This window comes from Trichomycterus rosablanca, chromosome 7 (assembly GCF_030014385.1).
Source record: "Trichomycterus rosablanca isolate fTriRos1 chromosome 7, fTriRos1.hap1, whole genome shotgun sequence".
Taxonomy (NCBI): Eukaryota; Metazoa; Chordata; class Actinopteri; order Siluriformes; family Trichomycteridae; genus Trichomycterus; species Trichomycterus rosablanca.
The window spans coordinates 5,583,365-5,610,268 of record NC_085994.1 but is presented as its reverse complement, the minus strand read 5'-3'; the positions used below and the strand labels follow the sequence as shown (position 1 = coordinate 5,610,268).

The 26,904-nt window shown below is 39.9% G+C and overlaps 1 protein-coding gene across 1 annotated transcript; it reads left to right on the top strand.

Annotated features, from left to right (window-relative positions):
- The first annotated feature begins 13,119 nt into the window (after nt 1-13,119).
- LOC134317981 (4-galactosyl-N-acetylglucosaminide 3-alpha-L-fucosyltransferase 9-like) lies at nt 13,120-14,235 on the top strand. The gene has a single exon (XM_062998729.1). It carries the CDS (start codon nt 13,120-13,122, stop codon nt 14,233-14,235), a length of 1,116 nt encoding a protein of 371 aa, XP_062854799.1.
- The last annotated feature ends 12,669 nt before the right edge of the window (nt 14,236-26,904 follow it).

Sequence of the window (26,904 nt, the reverse complement as noted above, 5' to 3'; positions counted from 1 at the left end):
GTCAGTGGGTTCGCATCTCTGGTGCTGATCAAGTGTCTGGGTTCTCTGAGAGCGGTGCTAACTGGACAGATATGCCACAGTCATTTCAATAATTTAGCAGCCTTACTTTGTGCTATTATTCATCGCTATCAAGGGAGGACGAGTCTGGCAGAAAGGGGCTTGCATGTTTTATAACTACTGAAGGGCAAAGCTGGTGTGCCTTCCATCTCAATACCGCACTTCTGCGAAAGGAGAAGAGACGAGTACAGAAGCGTGGACGTACAAGTGTAAACACTAACAAAGGTGGCAAGGTTGGACATAAATATGACAGTAAGGACTAGGATGAGGTTTTGTGGTTGGCATATTCGACAGCAAACCTTGTCTTAGACTTGTCTTAGTTTCTTTTTTCTTCGCTCACTAGTGCAGGGATATCCAATCCATCCACAACAGCTGGACGTTTTTCAGTTCAGTGTGGCTACACCTGATGTTACCTGTTTAACCTCTAGAAAATAACTAAATAGTTGTATAAGGTGTAGCTTTTGCTTAGTTGAAAAAAAAATTGGCAATACAATGTCCCTACTTTGTGTAGGATTAGATACTTATGCACTAACACTATGTACTTATAGCATGTTTTTAGTTGAACTGTGAGGTAGCTGGTATTGGACAACACACACTAACACACCACCACCATGTCAGTGTCACTGCAGTGCTGAGAATGACCCACCACCTAAATAATACCTGCTCTGTGGTGGTCCTGTGGGGGTCCTGACCATTGAAGAACAGCATGAATGGGGGCTAACAAAGCATGCAAAGAAACAGATGGACTACATCAGTAATTGTAGAACTACATAGTGCTTCTATATGGTAAGTGGAGCTGATAAAATGGACAGTGAGTGTAAAAACAAGGAGGTGGTTTTAATGTTATGGCTGATCGATGTAATTATGCCATTAAAAATCTATGTGTATTAACATGAAGTTGTCCTTCCCTTGCTGCTATAACTGCCTTTCTTCTTTGGTAAAGGCCTTCAACGAGATTTTATATGGTGTCCCATTCAGTTAAAGCAACATTTGTCAGGTCAGACAGTAATGTTGGACAGACGGCCTGGCTCACAAGTGTTTCCTGGGTTTCCTCGCACAGTCCAAAAACACGCAGTCAGGTTAATTGGAGACACTGAATTGCCCTATAGGTGAATGGGTGTGTGTGTGTGTGTATGTGTGTCTGCTCTGCGATGAACTGGTGCCCCATCCAGGGTGTTACTGTGTGCCTTGCGCCCATCAAAAAGCTGGGATAGATTCCAGCACCACAACACACACACACCCCAGTGACCCTGATTGGATAAGAGAGTGAGTGATTTATTTAATGCACTTGCTAGCAAATGTTGTGCTTGTAACACCCAAACACCTAAATCTTGTGGTATGTTAACGTACTTTTTGCCATATTGCTCCATCCTTGTAGCTTTCTGAGTGTCTGGCACTTATGGAAATCTAAAGGCATCTGTGAGCATTAGCTTGTCTGTAAGAATATGCAGTGTCTATAACAGGTGAAGCAATTAGCATAGCACAAGTGTGTTTATCTTCAGCAGTGATTGCCAAAACGGTTCCCCCTTTACCAGTCGGCTGAAATTCATTACGCTATTAGAGAATTTCAGAGGACTCATTTGGAGCGACAAATAAGCAAATATGAACACGTGGCTTCATTTTTCTATCCAATTAGGACGCACTTCATGCATTTTTCACATTTTTAAAGTGTTACGTGTGCCACATTCATGTTCCCTAACTGCTCTGTGGAGAGAGCAACAGACCCATTTCGGGTGATTTGTAGCACAGATTGTCCATGTCTTTGTGTGGGACGGGGGCATTGACTCATTGAATCAGGGGTGAGGAGAATGGGGCACCCCGTGGTTTTAGCAAGTCTGCTGAATCTCAAATGAGGGGGTGGGGGTGCTGATGACGAGAGTGAAAAGAATGAGAATGAAAGTCGGGGGCGGGCGAGACAGACAGAACCACACAAACCGGCTCGTCTGAATGCTTTAAGCCAGACCTAATTATGGATCAGATCTAAGAAGGAAGCAGGTAATTTTTAACGAAATACAAATCAATGAGTGAGCCAACAGCAATCTGTCAGATAGACGGGCCTTGGTTTGAGGGTCATTACGTCTCCTCTCCCCTGTGTGTTAGCACAAAAAGGCACTGAGAGGAAACAGAAGATGCTGAGACGTGTGTATCACAGGCCACAACACCTCATTTGACAACCCTACGGTGAACAAACGAGGCAATTTTCAAACCCTTGAAAACGCACCTAAAGTGCTTGGACATGCTTTTTCTCCCTACCTTGACCTGCATCTAACCTCTGCATTATTTGCTGCACCTTAATAACTCCCACTGTTTTACAGAGTTTGGGGTCTTGTCAAAATGTACACACAATGCCAGCAGCTTTGATGGGGATATTGTGCCACGGGGACAGTGGTAGCCTAATGGGTAGAGCGTTGGGCTATCAATCGGAAGATTGTCGGTTCAAATCCATTCAAATTGAGCAAGACCCTTAATCCTGTCTGTTCTAGGGGCTCCATACGATGGCTTACCCTTGCTTCCAAACAAGCACAACAGTCATTAAATTATAATCATAAACTGAATGATATAATAAATGGAAGCTACAGCACACCTACCTTAATAATTGAATGTAAACCTAGAACAATAAGCGACGGTCTCAAAGGCACAAATTCCGGTCCGTGTTTTGACCCCCCTCCTCTGGAATTGGTTGGCAGTTTTCCAAGCTCAGATACCAGAGTCGTGTTTTTACCTGCTTTACACTTTGACATCTTGGACATTTTGTCTAAGCAATTGCTAACTGAATTGCTGTAGGATTGCTCGAACCGCCTCATAGTGCAAATTAACCTGTAAACGTGAGACACTTGAACGCTGCACGAATGAAAAACATTAAATCACTAAACACAAAACAACGTTTGAATTATATAGAACTTTAACTATAAGGTACACATGTATATGTATACACCGACGAGGCATAACATTATGACCACTGACAGGTGAAGTGAATAACACTGATTATCTCTTCATCACGGCACCTGTTAGTAGGTGGGATATATTAGCCAGCAAGTGAACATTTTATCCTCAAACTTGATGTTAGAAGCAGGAAAAATGAACAAGCGTGAGGATTTGAGCGAGTTTGACGAGGGCCAAATTGTGATGGCTAGACGACTGGGCTAGACGAGCATCTCCAAAACTGCAGCTCTTGTGGGGTGTTCTCAGTCTGCAGTGGTCAGTATCTATCAAAAGTGGTCCAAGGAAGGAACAGAGGTAAACCGGCGACAGGGTCACGGGCGGCCAAGGCTCATTGAAATATATCGTTTTTTGGCCCCATTGACTTCCATTCATCTTTTTTAAAGTTGCCGATATCGATGCCGTTCCAACTCTAAATCGTCCAGCCCATTGATGACACCACTGCATGTATACAGCTTTTGGATCCGCCCACCCGTTCACCCGCCACGCCCGTTTTTATAATTTTTTTGGCCCAATTGTCAGGCTTTTTTCGTCCGCAATTTTTGAAATATCGATGCCGTTCCAACTCTAAATTGTGCGACCCGTTAATGACACCACTTCTTGTATACAGCTTTTAAATACGCCCACCCGTTCGCCCACCACGCCCGTTTTTTTGTCCCATTCACTTCCATTCATTTTTTTAAATTTTGAGATATCAACGCCGTTCCAACTCTAAATCGGCCCAGTGATTTACATGTACATTTACATTTTCAGCATTTAGCAGACGTTTTTACACAATGAGCAATTGAGGGTTAAGGGCCTTGCTCAGGGACCCAACAGTGGCAACTTGGTGGTGGCGGGGCTTGAACCGTCAACCTTTTGTTTACTAGTCCAGTACCTTAACCACTTAGCTATCACTGCCCTATGTGATGACACCACGACTTGGATACAGCATTTGGATATGCACCCCTGCCCATCCGCTGCACTGCAATCACACTCGCATTGTCTTCAGGAAATGCACCTCTCTAGTTATTTAACTGTTATCTTATAGCTATTGGTACTGCAAATCCTCAACTTATGACTCTGGGTTTCATATAAAAGTCCATAATAATGGTCAGAACCTAAATTGATGCAGTTAAGAACCTTAATCCCCCTCCCCTTCTTTTTTTAAGGATTGGGGCGTGTAGCTCAGGACAGACTTGGATGTCTATGGCTGCTTGCATTCATCCCCGATATCCCCGTCTGTTCCTGCTTACCATCTGTCATGATGCTGGTGTAAGGTGGAGTGTCAGGAGCAATGCCTGTCCTGCTGGCTAAATGCATGGCAGCTGGAGTCATCATACAGCATGTATCGGCAGGGGAGTACATTGATTTCCTGTCAGCATGTTTTTACATCTTATAAAACTGGCCATGTTTGCACCTAACCGTGGGGGAATTTCCTTATCATAAAAACCTTTCAGGGTATTCTAGCCAAGGAGAAAAGACGGAGGAGAATGGTTGGGATTATACAATCAGGTGTAAGGTTGCACTGTGTAGGAAGGTTATTTTAAAGAACCTGGGACTTAATTAGGGAGAATTAAATAAGGTGTCCAAAATGCTGTAATATTGATCTGTATTAACAACCTCAGGATTCAGTTATACCTCACGATCAGCTGAGATTCTTTGTTTTTTATTAGGATTACAATTTATAAAAACAAATAAGTACATTTTAAGACTACAGATTCGTTTATATAAGACAATAGACATCAAGAATGCTATTTTATTATCAATTACAAACTGATTCAATACATAAATAGAAATATATAATAGGAATATATAAATAATATATGTATATAATATACATGCATATACTGTATGTGTAAATATATCTGGATAAATGGCAAAATGTAAGTGAAATGTAATATAAATCAATACAATAATAAAAAACTGTCTTTGCGGGGGGGTTGCTATAAAGGGGGTTGCTGGAGCCTATCCCAGCTTTTCAATGGGCGCAAGGCACACAGTAACACCCTGGACGGGTCGCCAGTCCATTGCAGGGCAAACACACACACCCATTCACCTATAGGGCAATTCAGTGTCTCCAATTAACCTGACTGCATGTTTTTGGACTGTGGGAGGAAACCAGAGCTCCCGGAGGAAACCTACACAGACACGGGGAAAACATGCAAACTCTGCACAGAAACGACCCAGACTGCCCCGCCTGGGGATCGAACCCAGGACCTTCTTGCTGTGAGGCGACAGTTTTATTTATTTATTTATTTATTTATTTATTTTTAGCGTCATATTTTACACTCTTTGGTTACATTCATGACAGGAACGGTAGTTACTGGTTACACAAGATTAATCAGTTCACAATTTAATATCAAACACAGTCATGGACAATTTTGTATCTCCAATTCACCTCAGAAAACATCCCACCTGGGGATCAAACCCAGGACCTTCTTGCTGTGAGGCGACAGTTAACATGTTTTAATACAATCATGCATTTTTCTTTTTTCCCTCCAATCTAGTCACATCCCATTCCACAGCTATATTTTTTTCTTCACAGCTTCAGATCCCTACCCTGACCAAGTAAGGCCATAATAAACACCCTCTCTTTTATTTCTACCACTTTTCTAACTAACCCAAGCACTCACACTCTTTATTTCCCCATTATACCATAAAAAACTGACAGGACACTCTGCTGTTCGTAAATTTCTTACAATTATAATTAGGATTATATTTGGGACAGCTCTGACCTCAGCTTCCGAAGCGATATGCGAAGAAAGAATTTCGTTGTACTGTACATGTGCATATGTATATATAACAAATAAAGGCTTTCTATTCTAATGTGTATTTGTGTACAAAATGTGTACACAATACTGTAAGATGCTTGAACACATTTTTAATTGATCATTCTTGTTAGAAAGACAGACACAAGGCTCAGGTTTTTCTATGTCATTTAAAAGAGGTGTAGTTATCACTGACATTTGTGTCAACACTATAATTTAAAGTACTGCATCTTCTGCGTCTAAACTACAATAAATCTGGCTCTTTAGTGTGGTAACAGAATTCTGTTGTTTGGAAAAATGTTTTAACTGTCCACTAGAGGTCAGTGTTGGCTAACTTTTTACTGATGTACTGCCGTTACACGTTTTATTGAAGAATTGCATTTTTTAAATTAACTATTGCATTAAAAAAGCAATAAAGCTTCAGTCTGGTTTCAACTGGAACAAAACATTGTAAATGAAAATCAGAAGTACAGTATGGTAGCACTAACTGGCATTTAAGTAATACTCTTACATAAAAAGTTATTTACATATTCCTTCAGATGGATGGATGGATGGATGGATGGATGGATGGATGGATGGATGGATGGATGGATGGATGGATAGATAGATAGATAGATAGATAGATAGATAGATAGATAGATAGATAGATAGATAGATAGATAGATAGATAGATAGATAGATAGACAGGCAGGCAGGCAGACAGACAGACAGACAGATAGATGCACCATCTGGGCACTCAAACGACCCACATTTTGTCTATGAATTTTGACGCAACCAAACAGCGCATCTTACTTTTTCTGTTATCCACTACAGTCTGGTCCCACTGTGGTGTACAAGACATAACGTGAAGCCTCCACAAGGGAGAGACTGCATACAAGTTTATGTGCCTGTTAAAATTTGTTTCATTAATAGTTAATATTTTTCTCTGTGACCAATTTTTTTGACCCAGGGCTTTTCTAGAAGACTGTACTACAAATCCAAAACTGGGCAAACAATACACACCTAATTTTCAGATTCATTTATCATCTTTATAGGCTTTAGACTAAAATAAGAAAACATACCAAACTTCCAGACATTTTATTAGATAGTCCTAGCACAAGATGCACATGGTTTTCTTTAATAATGTGGTGGATTCTAATCCATTTCTATTAGCTGGAGAGAGGAATAAACTGAACCACCATGCAATCCCGCAATGTCTTAGCATAGATAGAAAAGATTTACCTAGATTTACCTGCTGGCCATCTGAGCCGCCTACATTTGCATTGTAAAATTGTGCAGTTTGTGATAAGAAATAAAAATCTATAAATAAATAAGAGTAGTGTATCAAAGGTAAACTGTAGTGAATAATGGATGGATAAGTGTAATAGCTCAGTAGGATATTGGGTTTAGGGTGAAGTAAACACCAGACACAGGAGACTTGCAATGATGTTTCCTTCTTTACTGTAGATTGTAGTCAAAAACTGAATGGTTCAACACTATAAAATGGCACAAAGTTTGGATATACTGTATTTGCACAGCTGAGTGTCACCACATCACAATCAGTATGTCTTGTAGTGTAGATGATTCAAATTCAACCATGCGGGTCTGTTCATGCTGCCATGAGGCCAAAAAAAGAACAGCTGAGGTATGGGGTTACATAGTGACAGAATCAAGCAAAGGGAGTGAGACCAGACGTGCTCAGGTGACAGTAATTCATCATTCATTCATTTATTTACTGTCTAATTACCACCACGTTATACTGGTCAGGGTCACGGTGGGTGCAATACACTGAACGAAGGGTAGGAAACACCCTGGAGAGGTCGCCACTCCATCACAGGAATATTTCATCAATTAAACAGAAAAAAAGAAAACACAAGAATGACTTGTAGTTTCTTTACAATAAGTAAATCATCACCCAGTTGTTCTTTTTTGTCCGCTTACATATGCTGATTGTACAGTGTGGGCGTGGTTTTCATTCAAAGCGGCAGGCCAGAACAGACCAGAACAGGTGAGCGGAAATGATCAGCCTGGTTGGCTTTTTTAGGAGCAGCTCTAAAAGCTTTGTATGCATGGGCGTGGATTCTGTACAGGTGTACAGAAGCCAGCTAACGTGAAGGCTCACATCACACACTGCAACAACATTCGTCCACATCAGCCGAGCTACAAATAACAAACCTGTTGGGATTTTGGAAGAAAAGAAATCAAGGTAACAATGCAAAACAGGGTACATAGCAGATAAATTACAGCAGAGAATATTTGTGCATGGATTTGAAATGGTTGTAAGGAGTAAAATCACTGTTTTCCAAAAAAGACTGTAGAAACTGAGCCTTTAATTAAATAATAAAAGCTAAACTCATGGGTTAATTTTACAATATAACAATAATACCCACCTTGTGATTCAATAATTAAATGATCAATGAGTCAATGCGAGTCTGTTTTACATGTAGGGACTCTTCGTTTATATGTAGATTTAGATTTATAATCACTGTATAACAAGAATGTGTATGACACCATGCAGAAGCGTGTAATAAAATGTTTACAATGTTTAAAATTATATATTTGCACTATGAAAAAAGGCTTAAAAGAGAGTACACAGGCTTATAGAGCCATGAATTGTATCACTGATGGTTTGCGAATTAGGTTTCAGTTCATATTTGTGGTTATTATAAGTGATAGTTTATTTTACAATAACAAATCCATTACATACATGTAACAAATACCTTGACATTGGGTCAAGCTGCGTGTTTATAGAAGTGTTTAACTGTCGTAAATAATCTTTACAACTGAGGAATGTCAAAAATGTGTGCAATGCAAGCACATGGTTTTGTAATAAACAATAAGAGCTACAACATAGTGTGTATAACTTGATAATTAAGCAATAGTGCATATAAAGGACTGTGTTTTCATGAATAGTAATAACATCTTACTGTCTGATTAGTGTATGTATGTATTTTTCCATATAAACATTTTACATTTAATATTTATTAATAATAAACATGGGTTATCTTATTCATATAGATGATAATATATATATATATATATATATATATATATATATATATATATATATATAATACATTGATGTTAAATTGTACATTAATTAATTAATCTACATCTCATCAGTGGTAATGTGCTGCAGCTGGGTGAGCCCTTTAAATGCTATTCTCATTGGGCTTTTGCCCAGTGGTTGTAGACACTGAGTTTTTAATTAAGTAATAAAAAAACTAAACTTTAAAAGGTTAATTTCATGACATGAGCCATATATTTAAAAATACCCACCATGTGATTTAATAATTTAATAATCAATGAGTCAATGCGAGTAGGGACTCTATATTTATATTAATAATCACTTTATAACAAGGATAAACACACACGCAAAGATGTATACCAAAAACAAAGGATTTATTATAAAACAAAGACGGAACAAAACTAGGCAAAACTAGGCAAACAAGGCAAAACAAAGAGCTAGCGTAACATGAGCTAGAAACATGGCTAGTAACAAGACTAGAAACAAACAAGGCTAGTAACAAGACTAGAAACAAACAAGACTAGAAACAAACATGGCTAGTAACAAGAGCTAGAAACATGGCTAGTAACAAGAGCTAGGAACATGAATAGTAACAAGAGCTAGGAACATGGCTAGTAACAAGAGCTAGGAACATGGCTAGTAACGAGCTAGGAACATGAATAGTAACAAGAGCTAGGAACATGGCTAGTAACAAGAGCTAGGAACATGACTAGTAACAAGAGCTAGAAACATGGCTAGTAACAAGAGCTAGGAACATGACTAGTAACAAGAGCTAGGAACATGAATAGTAACAAGAGCTAGAAACATGGCTAGTAACAAGAGCTAGGCTAGAAACATGGCTAGTAACAAGAGCTAGAAACATGGCTAGTAACAAGACCTAGAACCAAGAATTCATACCGCATCAAACAAAGCCAAAGTCAAATAGTTCCCAAAGTCTGAGGAGAAGCTGCCTCCTTAAATGTCCCAGGCTTCTCCTCCCAGGGGGGCGTGGCACACAGGAGCTCATTGTCACAGAAGCCCCCCCTGAAGGCACTACTCCTGGCATGCCTTCACCACAAAAAAAAACTAAATAAGGGGGTCCTGGGCCCTGCGGGGCAAATTTAAAGTCATTTAGAAAGTTCCGAGGCAGGCCTGACAAAATTGCTGGAACGTAGGGCGCCGCTGAGAAAACAAAAGCGCGGTCGAGGGGCGCTGACGAGAGTTCAGAAACGTCCTCTGGGAGCTCAGACTTGAGGGCAAAAGCACCAATAGGGGGCGCCGACTTGAGAACAAAAGCGCCACCGGGGGGCACCGACTTGAGAACAAAAGTGCCATCGAGGGGCGCCGACTTGGATCGCAGCATCAGTTGCGAGGCATCCGGAGTCAGCTGCGAGGACCCTGGCGAAGAGGCATCCGGAGTCAGCTGCGAAAACACTGGAGAAATGTCATTAATCAGCTGCAAGGACCCTTGAGAAGAGGTGTCCTGAGTCAGCTGCGAGGACCCTTGAAAAGAGGTGTCCGGAGTCAGCTGCGAAAACACTGGAGAAATGTTATTAATCAGCTGCGAGGACCCTGGAGAAGAGTTGTCCTGAGTCAGCTGCGAGGACCCTTGAGAAGGGGCGTCTGGAGTCAGCTGCAAAAACACTGGAGAAATGTCATTAATCAGTTGCAGGGACCCTGGAGAGGCATCCGGAATCAGCTGCGAAAACCCTTGAGAAACTTCTTGAGTCAGCTGCGAGGACCCTGGAGAGGCATCAGGAATCAGCTGCTTGGACCCTGGAGAGGCGTCCGGAATCTGCTGCTAGGACCCTGGAGTGGCATTCTGAATCAGCTGCTTGGACCCTGGAGTGGCGTCCTGAATCAGCTGCTTGGACCCTGGAGTGGCGTCCTGAATCAGCTGTTTGAAGCCAGAAGAGGCGTCTTGAATCAGCTGTTTGGACCCTGGAGGGTGAACTAGAGAAAACTTGGAATTGTTTGACTGGGTGGCTGGAGAACCCGAGACTACAAACAAAGCATCCATGGTCTTCTGAACTGCTAAATTACCTTTAGCACAGTCAGAGACCGACAAACTAGAGACTAACCGAACAGGCAGGGGCCGGACATATACACGAACACACGAAACTGGAGCCGGTGAAAAAACAGAAGGACCCCCGGAGCCCTTGGGGTCATTACAAGGAACAAAACTAAACAAGCGATCCTGACTGGCTCCTAGCATAGACCTGGGACGGTCACGAGCAATTTGAGCGGGCACTGGCACCCGGACCACATCGGCAGTGGGTACTGGGGGAATTTTCACATCCCCAGTAGGCACTGGATGCCGGGCATAAGCTGCAGTGGGCGCTTTGCTGCGTGGAGCGTCTCCAATGGGTGCTTTCTTTGTTTAGTAAACTCCCCTAAACCATACTCATAAGGATTCCTGTCTGTAAATTTGGCTCTCATGAGGCCCTCAAACACCTTAACTGAGTTCAACTCAGCTCCCTTCTCAGACCAGAGCTGCCTAGCCCATTCTTGCGCAGCACCCTTCAGCCTTGACATCATAAACAAAACTTTTTGTGTTTCAGTAGGCTGAGGATCAAGAAGGTCTTGCAGGTAGAGCTGGCTCTGAAGGAGGAAGCCCTCGACCCAAGGGTCGCTTCCATCATAGGGAGCTGGCCTACAGAGCGGGAAGGTATGAGGGAACCCCATGGAGTCAAATTCAGGGAACTCCTGAACAACAAACATCTCACTGCGTCCTAGTTGGGGAACTATTATGTCATGCGGAGGCTAAGGGACGAGACAAAGGGGGCGGACACACACGCAGAGATGTATACCAAAAACAAAGGATTTATTATAAAAAAAAGACAAGACAGAACAAAACTAGGCAAAAGAGGCAAAACAAAGCAAACAAGGCAAAACAAAGAGCTAGCATAACATGAGCTAGAGACATGGCTAGTAACAAGACTAGAAACAAACATGGCTAGTAACAAGAGCTAGGAACATGGCTAGGAACAAGAGCTAGGAACATGGCTAGTAAGTAACAAGAGCTAGGAACATGGCTAGTAACAAGAGCTAGGAACATGAATAGTAACAAGAGCTAGGAACATGGCTAGTAACAAGAGCTAGGAACATGAATAGTAACAAGAGCTAGGAACATGGCTAGTAACAAGAGCTAGGTTAGGAACATGGCTAGTAACAAGAGCTAGGAACATGAATAGTAACAAGAGCTAGGAACATGGCTAGTAACAAGAGCTAGGCTAGGAACATGGCTAGTAACAAGAGCTAGAAACATGGCCAGTAACAAGAGCTAGGAACATGGCTAGTAACAAGAGCTAGGCTAGGAACATGGCCAGTAACAAGAGCTAGAAACATGGCCAGTAACAAGAGCTAGAAACATGGCCAGTAACAAGAGCTAGAACTCGTGTAACTTAATAATTAAGCAATAGTGCATATAAAGGACTGTGTTATCATGAATAGTGATAACATCTTCCTGTCGGATTAGTGTATGATGTATGTGTTTTTCCATATAAACATTTTACATTTAATATTTATTAATAATAAACCTGGGTTATCTTATTCATATAGAGTGTTAATATATCTTGCAAAGTGACACAAGTTACAAAATCAATGGCTGACAAAGAGTAGGCATTATTTGGGTGGTGGATCATTCTCAGCACTGCAGTGACACTGACATGGTGGTGGTGTGTTAGTGTGTGTTGTGCTCATCTATTGCTGCTGTTTGAGTTGGTCATCTTCTAGACCTTCATCAGTGGTCAAAGGACGCTGCCCACGGGGCGCTGTTGGCTGGATATTTGTGGTTGGCGGACTATTCTCAGTCCAGCAGTGACAGAGAGGTGTTTAAAAACTCCAGCAGTCTGATCAACTCATACCAGCACAACACACACTAACACACCACCACCATGTTAGTGTCACTGCAGTGCTGGGAATGATCCACCACCTAAATAATACCTGCTCTTTGTCAGCCATTGATTTTGTACCTTGTGTCACTTTGTAGGATATATTAACTCTTTAAGCTATATGAATAAGATAACCCAGGTTTATTATTAATAAATCATACACTAATCCGATGATCCACCATCTAAATAATACCTGCTCTGTGGTGGTCCTGTGGGGGTCCTGGCCATTGAAGAACAAGGTGAAAGGAGGTTTAAAAAATATGCAGAGACACAGATGGACTACAGTCAGTAATTGTAAAACTATAAAGTGGTACGTGGAGCTGATAAAACAGCTGACAGTGAGTGTAGAAACAAGGAGGTGGTTTTAATGTTCTGGCTGATCGGTGTATGTGTGTGTTAAGTGTGTTAACACACACAATTTAAAAAAATCAATCCCCTGGTGTATGGTGATAACCAAACCACTCGTTTTTTTTTTTTACCCTTTCTAGAAAATATGATGCCACCTAGATCTTCTAGAACTTTGAAGATCATAATCATTTCTTCAGTTGTCATTGGAGGAGTAATCAATCTGTTGTTTTTCTTTCATAACTCCAATAACTGTCCACTGCCTGGCATTCTGCCATACCAGTACTCAGAGATATACAACAGTACCAGTCATGAGTTGCCTGACAAGCCCATTCTGCTGCTCTGGTTTTGGCCTGAAAACTATAGATTCAGTCTGAGTGACTGCAAGAGCTTGTTGGGTATCGACGGCTGCTTTTTGACAGATGACAGGTCTCTATATAGCGAGGCACACGCCGTGCTTGTTTTCCACAAGGCTATTAAAAGTGATCTGTCCAACCTGCCTCAATCTCCTCGGCCCCATTTTCAAAGATGGATTTGGTTCCACGTTGAATCGCCAACAAATACAGTACAGATAGACGGCCTGGAGAACCTCTTTAACCTGACACTTAATTACAGGCAGGACGCCGATATTGTTGTTCATCACCACCTGAAAATTAGAAAAGATTCTTTAGAAGAAACTGTCATTCCTAAGAAGGACAAGTTAGTTTGTGTGATTGTGAGCAACAGCAACCCAGAAACCGGCACAGATGTCAGGAACCGCTATTTCCATGAGCTTAAGAATCATATTACGGTGCATGTGTTCGGAACCGCCTTTGGAAGGTTTTTGGATGTTTCTGAATACTACCCCACCATAGCCAGCTGCAAGTTCTACCTGGCTTTTGAAAACTCCATTTACTGGGACTACATTACAGAGAAGTTAAACGGACCTCTAGTGGTGGGTACTGTTCCTGTAGTGTTAGGACCCCCAAGAGAAAACTATGAAAACTACATTCCAGGCAGCGCGTTCATTCACGTGAATGACTTTCCCAGTGCAAAAGAGCTGGCTGAATATCTGCTTCAGCTCGACAGCGATGACGACCTTTATCTCAGCTACTTTGAATGGAGGAAACACTTTTATGCGGAGCCTCATCTGATAATGAGGAATCAGGAGTTTATAAAGCCCATTTGCACTGCATGTGAATATATACATTTGCATAAGGAGTATAAAATGACCAAAGATATCTATAAATGGTATTTTTCCATAAACAATGACTCGAATATGTAGACTTTTTACACACTTTATAGCATTGTGGATTTTATTTTAAATGGATGTAATTGCTATTTTACCCATCAATAAAAAATTTTTACAGAAAATGACCAACTGAAAACACATTATTAGATTTTTTTAATCACTCACTCACTTTCTTAACCGCTTATCCAATCAGGGTTGCAGGGGGGTGCTGGAGTCTATCCCAGCTTTACAATGAGCGCAAAGCACACAGTAACACCCTAGACGGGGCGCCAGTCCATCGCAGGGCAGACCAGGGGCGTAACTACCAGGGTTGCAGGGGGGGCAGGTGCACTGGGGCCCATGGCGTGAGGGGGCCCTCCAAGACATGAACTCAACCCCCACCGCACTGCCCTCCCCCTATTGGCTGCACTCGCCAGGTCGTTATTATTATATTACAATGTTGTAGCGGCGATATGTGCGTGACATTCAGCTCAGCCAATCAGAATGCAGCACCCGGTTTGTACATGTGCATTTGGATGTTCTGCAGTTGGGGCAGACACTGGGGCAGACACACACACACACACACACACACACACTCATTCACCTATAGGGCAATTCAGTGTCTTCAATTAACCTGACTTCATGACGTGCATTTTTTGGACTGTGGGAGGAAAGCAGAGCTCCCGTAGGAGACCCACGCAGACACAGGGAGAACATGCAAACTCCACACAGAAAGGACCCAGATTGCCCCGCCTGGGGATCGAACCCAGGACCTTCTTGCTGTGAGGCGACAGTGCTACACCATGCGCCCTTTAATTAATTAGTAGACAAAAATTGGAGACCACATATTGCAATATGATCTTACTGGGAATAATATGGAAAGGCAGACACATGTTTTAATAAGGGCGCATTATTTACACTGCATTGTCAGAACCAAAACTAAGCCATGAAGTCAAAGAAACGTTTGTGGATCTCTGTAATCAAATTGTAGCAAGATAGTATAAAAGTTAGTACAATATCTGAGGCTTTGTATGTTTCTGGGACTACAATCCCGAAGGACCTCAATCATCCAGTCAATTTGGGTATCAGGGCTAGAACTGCTTATATCAGTGAGCTAAGAAAAAACCCAAGTCACTCCGAAAGATCTGAAAAATACTGCACTGAGATTGGAGAACCTATTGAATAGACAACTACTGTATCTCTGCAACACGCCTAACATCAGGCCTTCATGGCAGAGTGGCAAGAGTGGCTGCTGCTGAGTAAAAGGCAAATTTGCTAAACTGACATTTTGCTAAACAGCATGTAAAGCACCCTGACATGATGAAAAAGATTCTCTGGTCGGGTGAGACAAAAAGCAAACACCATACCTATGGTGAAACATGCAGGTGTCAGCATCATGCTATGGTGCTTCTCAACTGGGACAGGCAGACTGGAAACAAGTAATGGATGGATGGATGAATGTTCCCAAAAACATTAACATCCTTAAATAAAACCTTCTCAGGAGCGCACACAGATTCAGATTCAGACTTTTGCTGTCAGCATTTGACAGCAAAAATAACACTGGGGTGCTTTGGAGCATAGTGCTCCAGCATAGTGGTGGAAGGTGCACAAACACAGACCACACGAGCGAGTAGCTTTACTCCAGACATTGGAGGACGCATTTGATGACGTCCACGCAGATAAATGCCAGAGATGGCTCCACCATGCTAGTCGTTTCCCCTGCTGCTTGACCAGGGCGAACATCACAGCAGATGTGGATGAGGTTCTCTGGCCAGACCAGGATCAGAGGTAAAATGCAAAGTGATCTGTTTTAGTGCATTTTTCCCAGTTCAGCTGAATATGTTATATTGCTGTAAAAAAAAAAAATATTTATTTCCTAATGTTTGTCTCTGTGCACTGATTTTCTTTGTAGTGTTTGTTAGGGATGTAACGATACACTCTACCTGCAATGTGATTTACGATACTGGGTTCACTATACTGGGTTCACGATACGATTTTTTTTCCCAATTTTGAAAGAAGACAAATTTGACAAAGTTTCCTTTTATTATTTGTGATTATCTTTTATTTATTTATATAATAAATGCCGTTTTTTTTCTGAGGTAGGTACAAACTATGCAAAACAATTTTGAATTAGGCCCAATTTGGCTGAAAAACCTTGAATTTGGCATCCAGGCGTATAGCGCCAGTGACGTCAACCAGGCAAGGTGAATAGCGCCAGTGCCCTCTGCTGTTTAAAGTGAATATTGATTCATTTTACATGTCAAATCGATTTGAATCATGGAATTTTTTAATCTGTTATTAACTGTATTGTGGTGAATCATTACATCCCTAGTGTCATATTGTACTTACATAGGGGAAATTTATGCTACGTAATATGTAAAACTGGTACATTAATAGTAGTACTGTAAATGCTATCTTGGGACAACAAACCCTACACTTCCTCAAAATGAGAAACAGAAAACACATTTACCACACACTTGTATGTATATAAATTTGTAACATGGCCTCATGAAGCCAAATGATGCATGACCACTTCTGATTTTAGAGATTTGAATTTATCACATGAGTAATGAGTTTATCACATGAGTCTTGCCTTTCTTGCACAGAAATGTCTCTGGATTATCTGAATCTTTTAATAATATTGTGGACTGTATTGATTGGCTGCTTTTCATTTTAATTAGTGATTGAGTCAAGAGAAGTAAGTGATTGAGTCAATCAAAGAAGATTCAGTTCCTGGTCCCCAGGTGGCGCCGCAGGATATTCCGCTAGCAATCTAGCGGGCATAATTGGCAGTGCCTGCAGGGCGGGATGACCGGACTATGTGGGTGGGGTCTTCAAATGCCGTGTAAGGACGCTGATTCACTGCACAACAAATTTTTTTAAAAGTCTTGCTTCCTGAAAAGTTTTAGGTGATTGTGACAGGTACCTATAGGGTATGCACAAATATAGTTTTTGTTTTACTGCATCACGTAGGAACTCTAAGAAATAGACATTTATATGTTTACCTATTTAATCACGTTTATGTTCCGCATGAGCCATTAAGTTCAACAGAATTTAAAATGTTTTGCTCCTGATTTTCTTTTGTATTCAACTTCTGGTGCATCACGTTGCAGTGTCCAACAGTAGTCAGCAAGCATTGACGGATTCCAGTTGCCCTGGTATCGTTTCTCCATTGTAGCAATGTCCTGGTGAAACCGCTCACCGTGTTCGTCACTGACAGCACCGAGATTCACGGGGAAGAAGTCCAAGTGTGAGTGAAGGAAATGAATCTTGAGTGACATGTTGCACCTCATTTTCTGGTATGCGCGGAGAAGTTTGTCTACGACTTCAACGTAGTTTGGCGCTCTGTAATTGCCCAGAAAATTGTCAACAACGTCTTTGAAGGCTTTCCAGGCAATTTTTTCCTGGCCAACTAACAGCTCTTCAAACCGCTTGTCACTCATAACATGTCTGATCTGGGGACCAACAAAAATGCCTTCTTTGATCTTCGCGTCACTTATTCTTGGAAACATCTGTCTTAAATAGCGAAAACCTTCGCCTTCCTTGTTCAGTGCTTTCACAAAATTCTTCATGAGTCCAAGTTTTATGTGTAGAGGAGGCAAAAATATCTTTGCCGGCTCGACAAGCGGTTCGTGTGCAACATTTTTCTGTCCTGGAACTAACTTTTTGCGGAGTGGCCAGCTCTGTCGACAATAATGTGACTCTTTGGCACGGCTGTCCCATTCACAGATGAAACAACAGTACTTGGTATAGCCGAGCTGCAGTCCCAGTAACAGAGCAACGACTTTCAGATCTCCACAGATATTCCAGTTGTACCTGCTATACTGGATGTGGTTGAGCAACAGTTCCATATTCTCATACGTTTCCTTCATGTGTGCTGCGTAGCCAACAGGTACTGACGGATAAACGTTGCCATTGTGTAGCAGAACAGCTTTCAGGCTTAGCATTGACGAATCAATGAAGAGACGCCACTCTTCCGGATTGTGATCACAACCCAAGGCCGAGAACAATCCTTCAATGTTACAACAGAAACAGAGACTGTCGACTTGTGCAAAAAATTTGGTGATATCATGATGTCGGCTTCTAAACATAGAAATTTTCGTACCTGGTGACAGCAGACACCATCCCTGCAGCCTGGAACCCAGCAACTCGGCTTTTGCTTTTGACAGACCCAAATCTCTGACCAAATCGTTCAATTCTGACTGTGTTATCAGATGTGCAAGGTTCAAAATTTGGGTCAGTGTCACTGTCAGTACCCTGCACTGGAGTTTCTTCATCTGGTTCGTCTAAGGTCCAATCCTCGGGTGGTTTCGGAATTGGGAGACTGTCGTCATGTGGCACAGGTCTCATTGCTGAAGGCAGATTAGGATATTCAATTGACTTCTTGTTTTTGGCAGAGAAACCAGATACATTAGTCAAACAAAAATAACAGTCCGTCACATGGTCTTTTTGTTCTCGCCAGATCATCGGAACAGCAAACGGCATACTCTTACGAGTGCCTCTGAGCCAGGCTCTTAGATTGACAGCGCATGTTGTGCAGCAAATGTGAGGCGCCCATTCCTTGTCTTGGTCACCAATTTTGCAGCCGAAATACAGATGATAAGCTTTCTTCACAAGAGCAGTTATAGAACGTCTCTGAGACGCAAGTGTATATTCGCCACAGATATAGCAGAATGTGTCGCGGCTGTTACGACATTGACGAGACATATCGCCAGACAGCAAAACGGCTATAGCATTAAATTTACTTACTGTTATATTGATACAGACACTGTACTTTACTAGAATGATGCACACATACACACTAGCTTTCTGTATTAACCAAATGAGCAGGATCGGTTTATGCAAGCCACCTTTATAGCATGCTGAGAAAGTGCCAAGCTCGTTCTGACTTGCCCAGGCATGCCCAAGATGTCATATTTCCACAGAAAAGCTTCCAACCTGGTCTGATTATACATGCCTGGACATGCCCAAGCTGCACAAACTGTTGCTGATGAGTCACTTACTGGAGTGAGATGTTTGGATAAAAATTTAAGCAAAAATTATGATAAAACTGAAGATTTCTCTTAAACGGTACGTGATACGTAAATTTTGATGTGATATTCGTGATCAGCACCCAAAAATCTATAAGAAACACCTAACAGTGTTCAAGAGGCAAAAAATTTGTTGTGCGGTGAGCAGATAGAGAGGCGCCTGTGCAGAGTGCATAGGTGAAAAAGGGTTCCTGCCTACGGGTTGGAGGAGGCGTGAGCAGCAATATACCCACCTCGACTGCAATCAGGGATCCCCCAGCAGCGGAAGACAAACTGACTACACTAAATTGGAAGAAAATGGGAGAAAATGCATAAAATATTATTTAAAAAACGAGTCAGTTCCTTATTTTCACTTATTTAGAGCTAAGGGTCAATCCCAAACTTAGAACCTGGTTCCATATAGAGAAATTAAATCACAATCATTTACAGCAGAGGAATCATGTTCTGTACCAATATTGATTTCTTTGTCCACATATCATTATTCCAAAAGATTGGTGATTAACTGTGTGCTTTTTTGCTAGAATTAGATGAGACTGATGCCTGAGTTTTCCTTCTTGCTGTTGTTATATGAATCCTATTTCTCTCTATGGTCTCTTTCATATTGTGAGGTAATTTACATTCTTTTTTACATTATGAAGACATTTCAGCAGGCTCGCCACCCCTGGAAACATTCACACTGTTCCGAATATATAGATAATGGCACTATGGCAGAGCTAAATGATTTTAAAGCCTCAAAGAACATACAAAATGATGATGTAACCATTTCTAGACTGATAAACATCCACTTTTAGAATCATCTCAGCTCTTCCAGAATATAATTGTGTTTTACTTTTTTTTTGTTTTATTTAAAATGATCTAAAAATGCTTTGTAATCATTCAAATTCAACCAAGAATGTAGCTCTTAAGCCACTTTGCTGTGTTGTGTGTAGTAGATATTTCTTCAAAGGATAGCATTGGTGTAGTTAAGCTGCATGAGGAAGGTCTGTCTTGACTAACTACATTTTAAAGCAGCTGTTAAGTTCTGTTGTGTTTGTTTGTTTGTTTATTACGTATCACTCTTCCTGTCGCAGTCTTAGGTCCTCTGACTCTGACTTATTGGCTGTACCCAGGTTCAAGCGGGCTATGGGTGGCCGTTCATTCACCTGTGCTGCCCCTCGCCTCTGGAATTCCCTTCCTCTGGCTCTCCGCTCTGCGTCTTCCCTCACTATTTTCAAATCTTTGCTTAAAACACTTCTCTTTACTGAGCATTTTTCATAGTTTTTGTATTGTATTGTAAAAGTATTGTATTGTATTGTATTGTAAAATGTTGTAAAGCGTCCTTGAGCATTGAGAAAGGCGCTATATAAGTTTAACTTATTATTATTAGGACGTTTTACACTTTGGTTACATTCATGACAGGAACGGTAGTTACTCATTACACAAGATTCATCAGTTCACAAGGTTATATCAAACACAGTCATGGACAATTTAGTATCTTCAGTTCACCTCACTTGCACGTCTTTGGACTGTGGGAGAAAACCCACGCGGACACGGGACACATGCAAACTCCACACAGAAAGGACCCGGACCGCCCCACCTGGGGATCGAACCCAGGACCTTCTCGCTGTGAGGCGACAGTGCTACCCACTTAGCCACCATTCTGCCCTAAAGAAGCTGTTACGTTCTGTTTTGAAATGAATTAAAATTAAAGTCAAAGTCAAAGTTGCTTTATTGTCAGTACTGCAATATGTACAGGACATACAGAGGATTGAAATTAAGTTACTCTCTGACCCATGGTGCAACACTAAACATTAATTAAAAGACAATAAACCTAGAATAAGAAGAATGTAAAAATAGAATAAACACACTAGAATAAACACACTAAAGCGCAAATATATATACACTGACACAAGAAGTATGAAAAATATAGCACTAAAATATAACAATTGAAAAATAGAGGTCCCAATATTAAAAACCTAGACATTTAAAATGACAATGCAGATTTAGAAGTCTTTGTGTCAAACCAGTGCAATTACAATGGCAGTGCAAATTAGATGATTTATAGATAGTTTAAAGTGATGTGTGCATTAAGTAGGTACTGGGGATGTAGGGTTTGTGGTATTGATTGGGGGGGGTTAGGTTCGTGAGATGGACATAGGGGGCAGAAGGGGGAAGGGGGGCAGAACAGGAAGAGAGTTGAGGATCCTGACAGCCTGGTGGATGGTGCTGTCCCTCAGTCGGCTGGTCTTGGCTCGGAGACTCCGCAGTCTCCTTCCTGATGGGAGCAGACTAAAGAAGCTGGAATAATAACAGTTATTTAAGTAGATCAAGACATGCTCGCACACTGATTATGGTGTACTAGTATACAGCAGTTTACATAACAAGCATTCTGACTGAAACTGCATTTCTTGAGCATCATTTTGATAGACGTTTCTCAAAACCGTTACGATACACCACCGCTTTGAAAGGATCCCTGAGGGCTGATCCCACTGACTCCCTGGCATACTAACTGTCACTTCTGCTAGCTCCCTTGCTGGCATTCTTTAACTCAGTTCTCCAGGAACTGAGTTGCAGTTTTCTGATTTCTATAGCTGCCACATTCATCCTTTAGTTCGGGGGTGCCCAAAACGTTGATCGCAATCTACCAGTAGTTCGCACAGTGCATGCTGGTAGATCACGCCTTAACCATTTACATTTACATTTTCGGCAATTAGCTGACGCTTTTATCCAAAGCGACTTACAGTACAGTGACAGTATATTGTCTGAGCAATTACGGGTTAAGGGCCTTTCTTAAGGGCCCAACAGTGGCAACCTAGCAGAGGTGGGGCTTGAATCAGCGACCTTTCAATTACTAGTCCAGTACCTTAACCGCTAGGCTGCAACTGCCCCTACAACTGCCCTCATTCAAATAGGTCAACGTGATTGACATGAAATGTGGCCACTGTTTCTTCAATTTGCGGTATGTTACCATAGCTACGCCTCAGCCCACCTAAAGCACCGCTAATCTAGAAAGTTTTCATTCATCATTAGTCAGTTTGTGCCATTTTTGCATTTTTCCTGTTGTAACCTACACAGTTTGTGAAGATTGTGAAGAGTGCACAACCAAGCACAAAGAAACCAAAAACGGTTTGATTCGGACAGGAACACCGCAGAGACGCTGTTTCATTCATATGTGGAAGAACTGATGGGGAATATTCACATCTCATGTTACATACAGAAATTTTAACCCTACAATCTGACATTCATATGAAGTCAAGCGCCTCTGCTGGACAATTTTGGGACTTGCTGGCTGAGGAAAAATATCCAAACATAAAAAAATGTGCCACATATTTGACAGCATTTTTGGATTTAACTTGTGTGAATCAGCCTTTTCCCACATAAAAATAACAAGTCTAAATATCAGTCCACCCTTCCTGATGAACACTTGGAGGACTTTTGTCCAGACTACATAAACCTGACTGACACCATTCAGTGCAAATCATCAGAATAAGGTCAGTGTAATGCTGAATATCATTATAGGAACTGAAGCACATTTAAAAAAGCTTCAAGCTTTTCTGAAAAATGATGAGGCCAACCTTAAAAAGTAGATCGTGATGACCTGTCGACTGAAACAGTAGATCTTAAGCCACGAAAGTATGGGCACCCCTGTTCATAGTTTTCACATGGACGGCATGGCTGACTCCTGGGTTGTTGACACAGCTGTTTTTCTGAGTTGCCCTGTATGGCCCTGTTTGGTTTTTCTTGTGAGTGTTTTGGTTATAAATTAGTGGTGGACTGAGTAGCTATTTTGTTTCTTCTCAAGTTTCTCAAGTTTGTTTGTTTTCTGTTTCTTGACCATTGCACGCAGTGCGGTGTTACTTCTGCCCTAATGCAGTTGCCTGTCTCTGTTATTCTCTGACTCCTGCTTTGTACACAGTTCTCCTTTCTGAATAATGTTATCTGATTTATTGTTGGTATAGTAAGTCATGATAAGGTGATTTTAAGATTACAAAGGAGGGACTTTTCATAGTGGTGGCTGTTTGTGTAGCTTAAAGGAAGCACGTATGCAAATCAGTAATAAAATTAGGGTTAGCCAGGGTTTAGGCAGGCTAGGCCAGACTTGTTTCGATTGAGAAGAAACAAGTGCCTGTGCGATGATAGGGTAAGGGGAGTTTGTACAGGTGCTTTACACATGCCAAAACTATTGTGTGACCAGCAGAATATTTAATGTTTAACCTTTAAGCAATAATGTTAGTATATGTTTTGTTTTGCTATCACCGGGATGCTTTAAGTATAAAACAACAGTATTGTTTCAATCAAGGACAAGGGTTTGTTCAAAAACCTAGTGCGCTCTCTACATAGACGCATTTTACGTCATCCTACGTGCTGTCCCGAGAAGTAGGCTGTTCAAAATCCTAGATGCCTTAATATCCTCACTAGCAAGGTATCTTAAAACGTAAATAAATTATCATTGATTTTTAATTTGTATAAACTTGTGTTTTTATTTGCAAATTTGGGCTTGTCAGCAAATATAACCATTTATAGTACATGGAGGGAGATGTTAGTTGACATGCTAGAGGGTTGTGCCACCCCATTGCATTGGTTTGAATGGCATGAGGCTAACTGTGTTAGCTTAGCTAGCGAAAACTGATGGAGTCACTGTCTAAGTAGTGTGTTCAAATAACCACACTTAAGTCAATGACTTATTAGAATCCTATCTACTGAGGCAGCTGCCTGTGTAGGCAGTAAGACAGCAAGGCAGCTCACTATGTTTTCAAACACACCCTTTGTTTTTCATGACCCTCCTCCCAACCCCCCACTCTTTTCAGTACAGCTGGAAACCTTACCTGTTGATACATCGAATCTCTTAAGCCTGAAAAAGCAAATAGGCTTGTGTTCCTTTCAACAAAGACAGTGATTTTTCACTTCTCTCTTACATTATTCAAAGTGGGAGTTGCTTGTGAGCTTTAAAAAGCTGCTATTGTTAAGTAAACATTATTTGCACTATTTGATCTATAGATGGCGCTGTTACTGTTTTTCCACCGCTACAGTCCCTCCTAATTAAAAACAAAACACTCAATTAAATAGTCAAGTTTTCAGTTGCTTAATGTAATGTAATTAAGAATAGTTTATAAATAATAATGTAATGTCATTAAAAATGTAATGTAATCATGTAATGTAATTAAGATGTAATGTAATTAAGATGTAATGTAATCATGTAATGTAATTAAGAATAGTTAATAAATAATAATGTAATGTAATTAAGACGTAATGTAATCATGTAATGTAATTAAGAATAGTTTATAAATAATAATGTAATGTCATTAAAAATATAATGTAATCATGTAATGTAATTAAGATGTAATGTAATTAAGATGTAATGTAATCATGTTATGTAATTAAGAATAGTTAATAAATAATAATGTAATGTAATTAAGAATGTAATGTAATCATGTAATGGAATTAAGAATGTAATGTAATCATGTAATGGAATTAAGATGTAATGTAATTAAGACGTAATGTAATCATGTAATTAAGAATAGTTAATAAATAATAATGTAATGTAATTAAGAATGTAATGTAATCATGTAATGGAATTAAGATGTAATGTAATAATGTAATGTAATTAAGATGTAATGTAATTAAGATGTAATGTAATAATGTAATGTAATTAAGAATAGTTAATAAATAATAATGTAATGTAATTAAGAATGTAATGTAATCATGTAATGGAATGAAGATGTAATGGAATGAAGATGTAATGTAATTAAGAATAGTTAATAAATAATAATGTAATGTAATTAAGAATGTAATGTAATCATGTAATGGAATGAAGAAGTAATGTAATTAAGATGTAATGTAATTAAGATAGTAATGTAATAATGTAATGTAATTAAGAATAGTTAATAAATAATAATGTAATGTAATTAAGAATGTAATGTAATCATGTAATGGAATGAAGATGTAATGGAATTAAGATGTAACGTAATAATGTAATGTAATTAAGAATAATTAATAAATAATAATGTAATGTAATTAAGATGTAATGTAATCATGTAATGTAATTAAGATGTAATGTAATTAAGATGTAATGTAATAATGTAATGTAATTAAGAATAGTTAATAAATAATAATGTAATGTAATTAAGAATGTAATGTAATCATGTAATGGAATGAAGATGTAATGTAATTAAGATGTAATGTAATCATGTAATGTAATTAAGATGTAATGTAATTAAGATGTAATGTAATCATGTAATGTAATTAAGAATAGTTAATAAATAATAATGTAATGTAATTAAGAATGTAATGGAATCATGTAATGGAATGAAGATGTAATGGAATTAAGATGTAATGTAATAATGTAATGGAATTAAGAATAGTTAATAAATAATAATGTAATGTAATTAAGAATGTAATGTAATCATGTAATGGAATGAAGATGTAATGTAATTAAGATGTAATGTAATCATGTAATGTAATTAAGATGTAATGTAATTAAGATGTAATGTAATAATGTAATGTAATTAAGAATAGTTAATAAATAATAATGTAATGTAATTAAGAATGTAATGGAATCATGTAATGGAATGAAGATGTAATGGAATTAAGATGTAACGTAATAATGTAATGGAATTAAGAATAGTTAATGATTTACAAATTATGCAGTATCACCCAGCCCCACTGCAAACATACCATTTGCAGGGCAGTTCTAGTCTAGTGGTTAAGGTCCTGGACTTGTAATTAAAAGGTCCCTGGTTCAAGCCCCACAGCTGCCAGGTTGCCACTGTTGGACCCTTGAGCAAGGCCCTTAACCCTCAATTGCTTAGACAGTATGCTGTCACAGCACTGTAAGTTGCTTTTGGATAAAAGGGTCTGTTAAATGCTGTAAATGTAAATACTGAGGTGAGCCACAATCCAGCTTTAGAAAAGTTAGTACCTGAAATGTCTAAACCATTTTAATTGGTGACTTTACTAATTGCTGCTTAAATAATTAAGTTGTATTTTAGATATCTATTTATTTATTCATTTTAGATACATAAGGCAAAGTGCATGAAACACCTCTGGCAGGGTAGGCAGTCCATAACAGGGCACATCCATGTACCCACCTTTATACTCCAGACCAGTTGGTGACGGTAGTGCACATTATATGCCGATGATGCTGTGATTTGGAAAAGGGGACGTAATGTTCCATATATAGCAGAAATCATACAAAAAGAAATGCAAATATTAGAGCAATGGGGAATGGACTGGGGTTTTAAATTCTCCATGCAAAAATCTAAAGTGATGTTTTTTACTGGAAGGAAAGTACCAGACAACTTTAAAATAATGTTATATAACCAACCACTTAAAAGAGTGAAACAATTTAAATACCTAGGAATCTGGATGGATGAAAAAATGACATGGAAACATCATATAGTACATGTAGAAACCAAATGCAAAAAGGTACTAAATCTCATGAGGATGATCTCAGGGCAATACTGGGGTGCAGACAAACAATCCTTGATGAATATATATAAAGCACTAATCAGATCAACCATAGATTATGGATGCATAGTATATAGGTCAGCATGCATAACATCTCTCAGAAGTTTAGACAGGATTCAGTATAAAGGAATAAGGATTGCTTTAGGAGCCATTAAAACAACACCTACATGTGCACTTCTAGTAGAATCTAAAGAAACCCCATTTAAACTAAGATATGATCAATTATCCTTAACATACTGGGTAAGGC

Bases quoted from the DNA above. Each gene is read 5' to 3' on its own strand.
- LOC134317981 (XM_062998729.1), top strand. From the start codon at position 13,120: ATGATGCCACCTAGATCTTCTAGAACTTTGAAGATCATAATCATTTCT.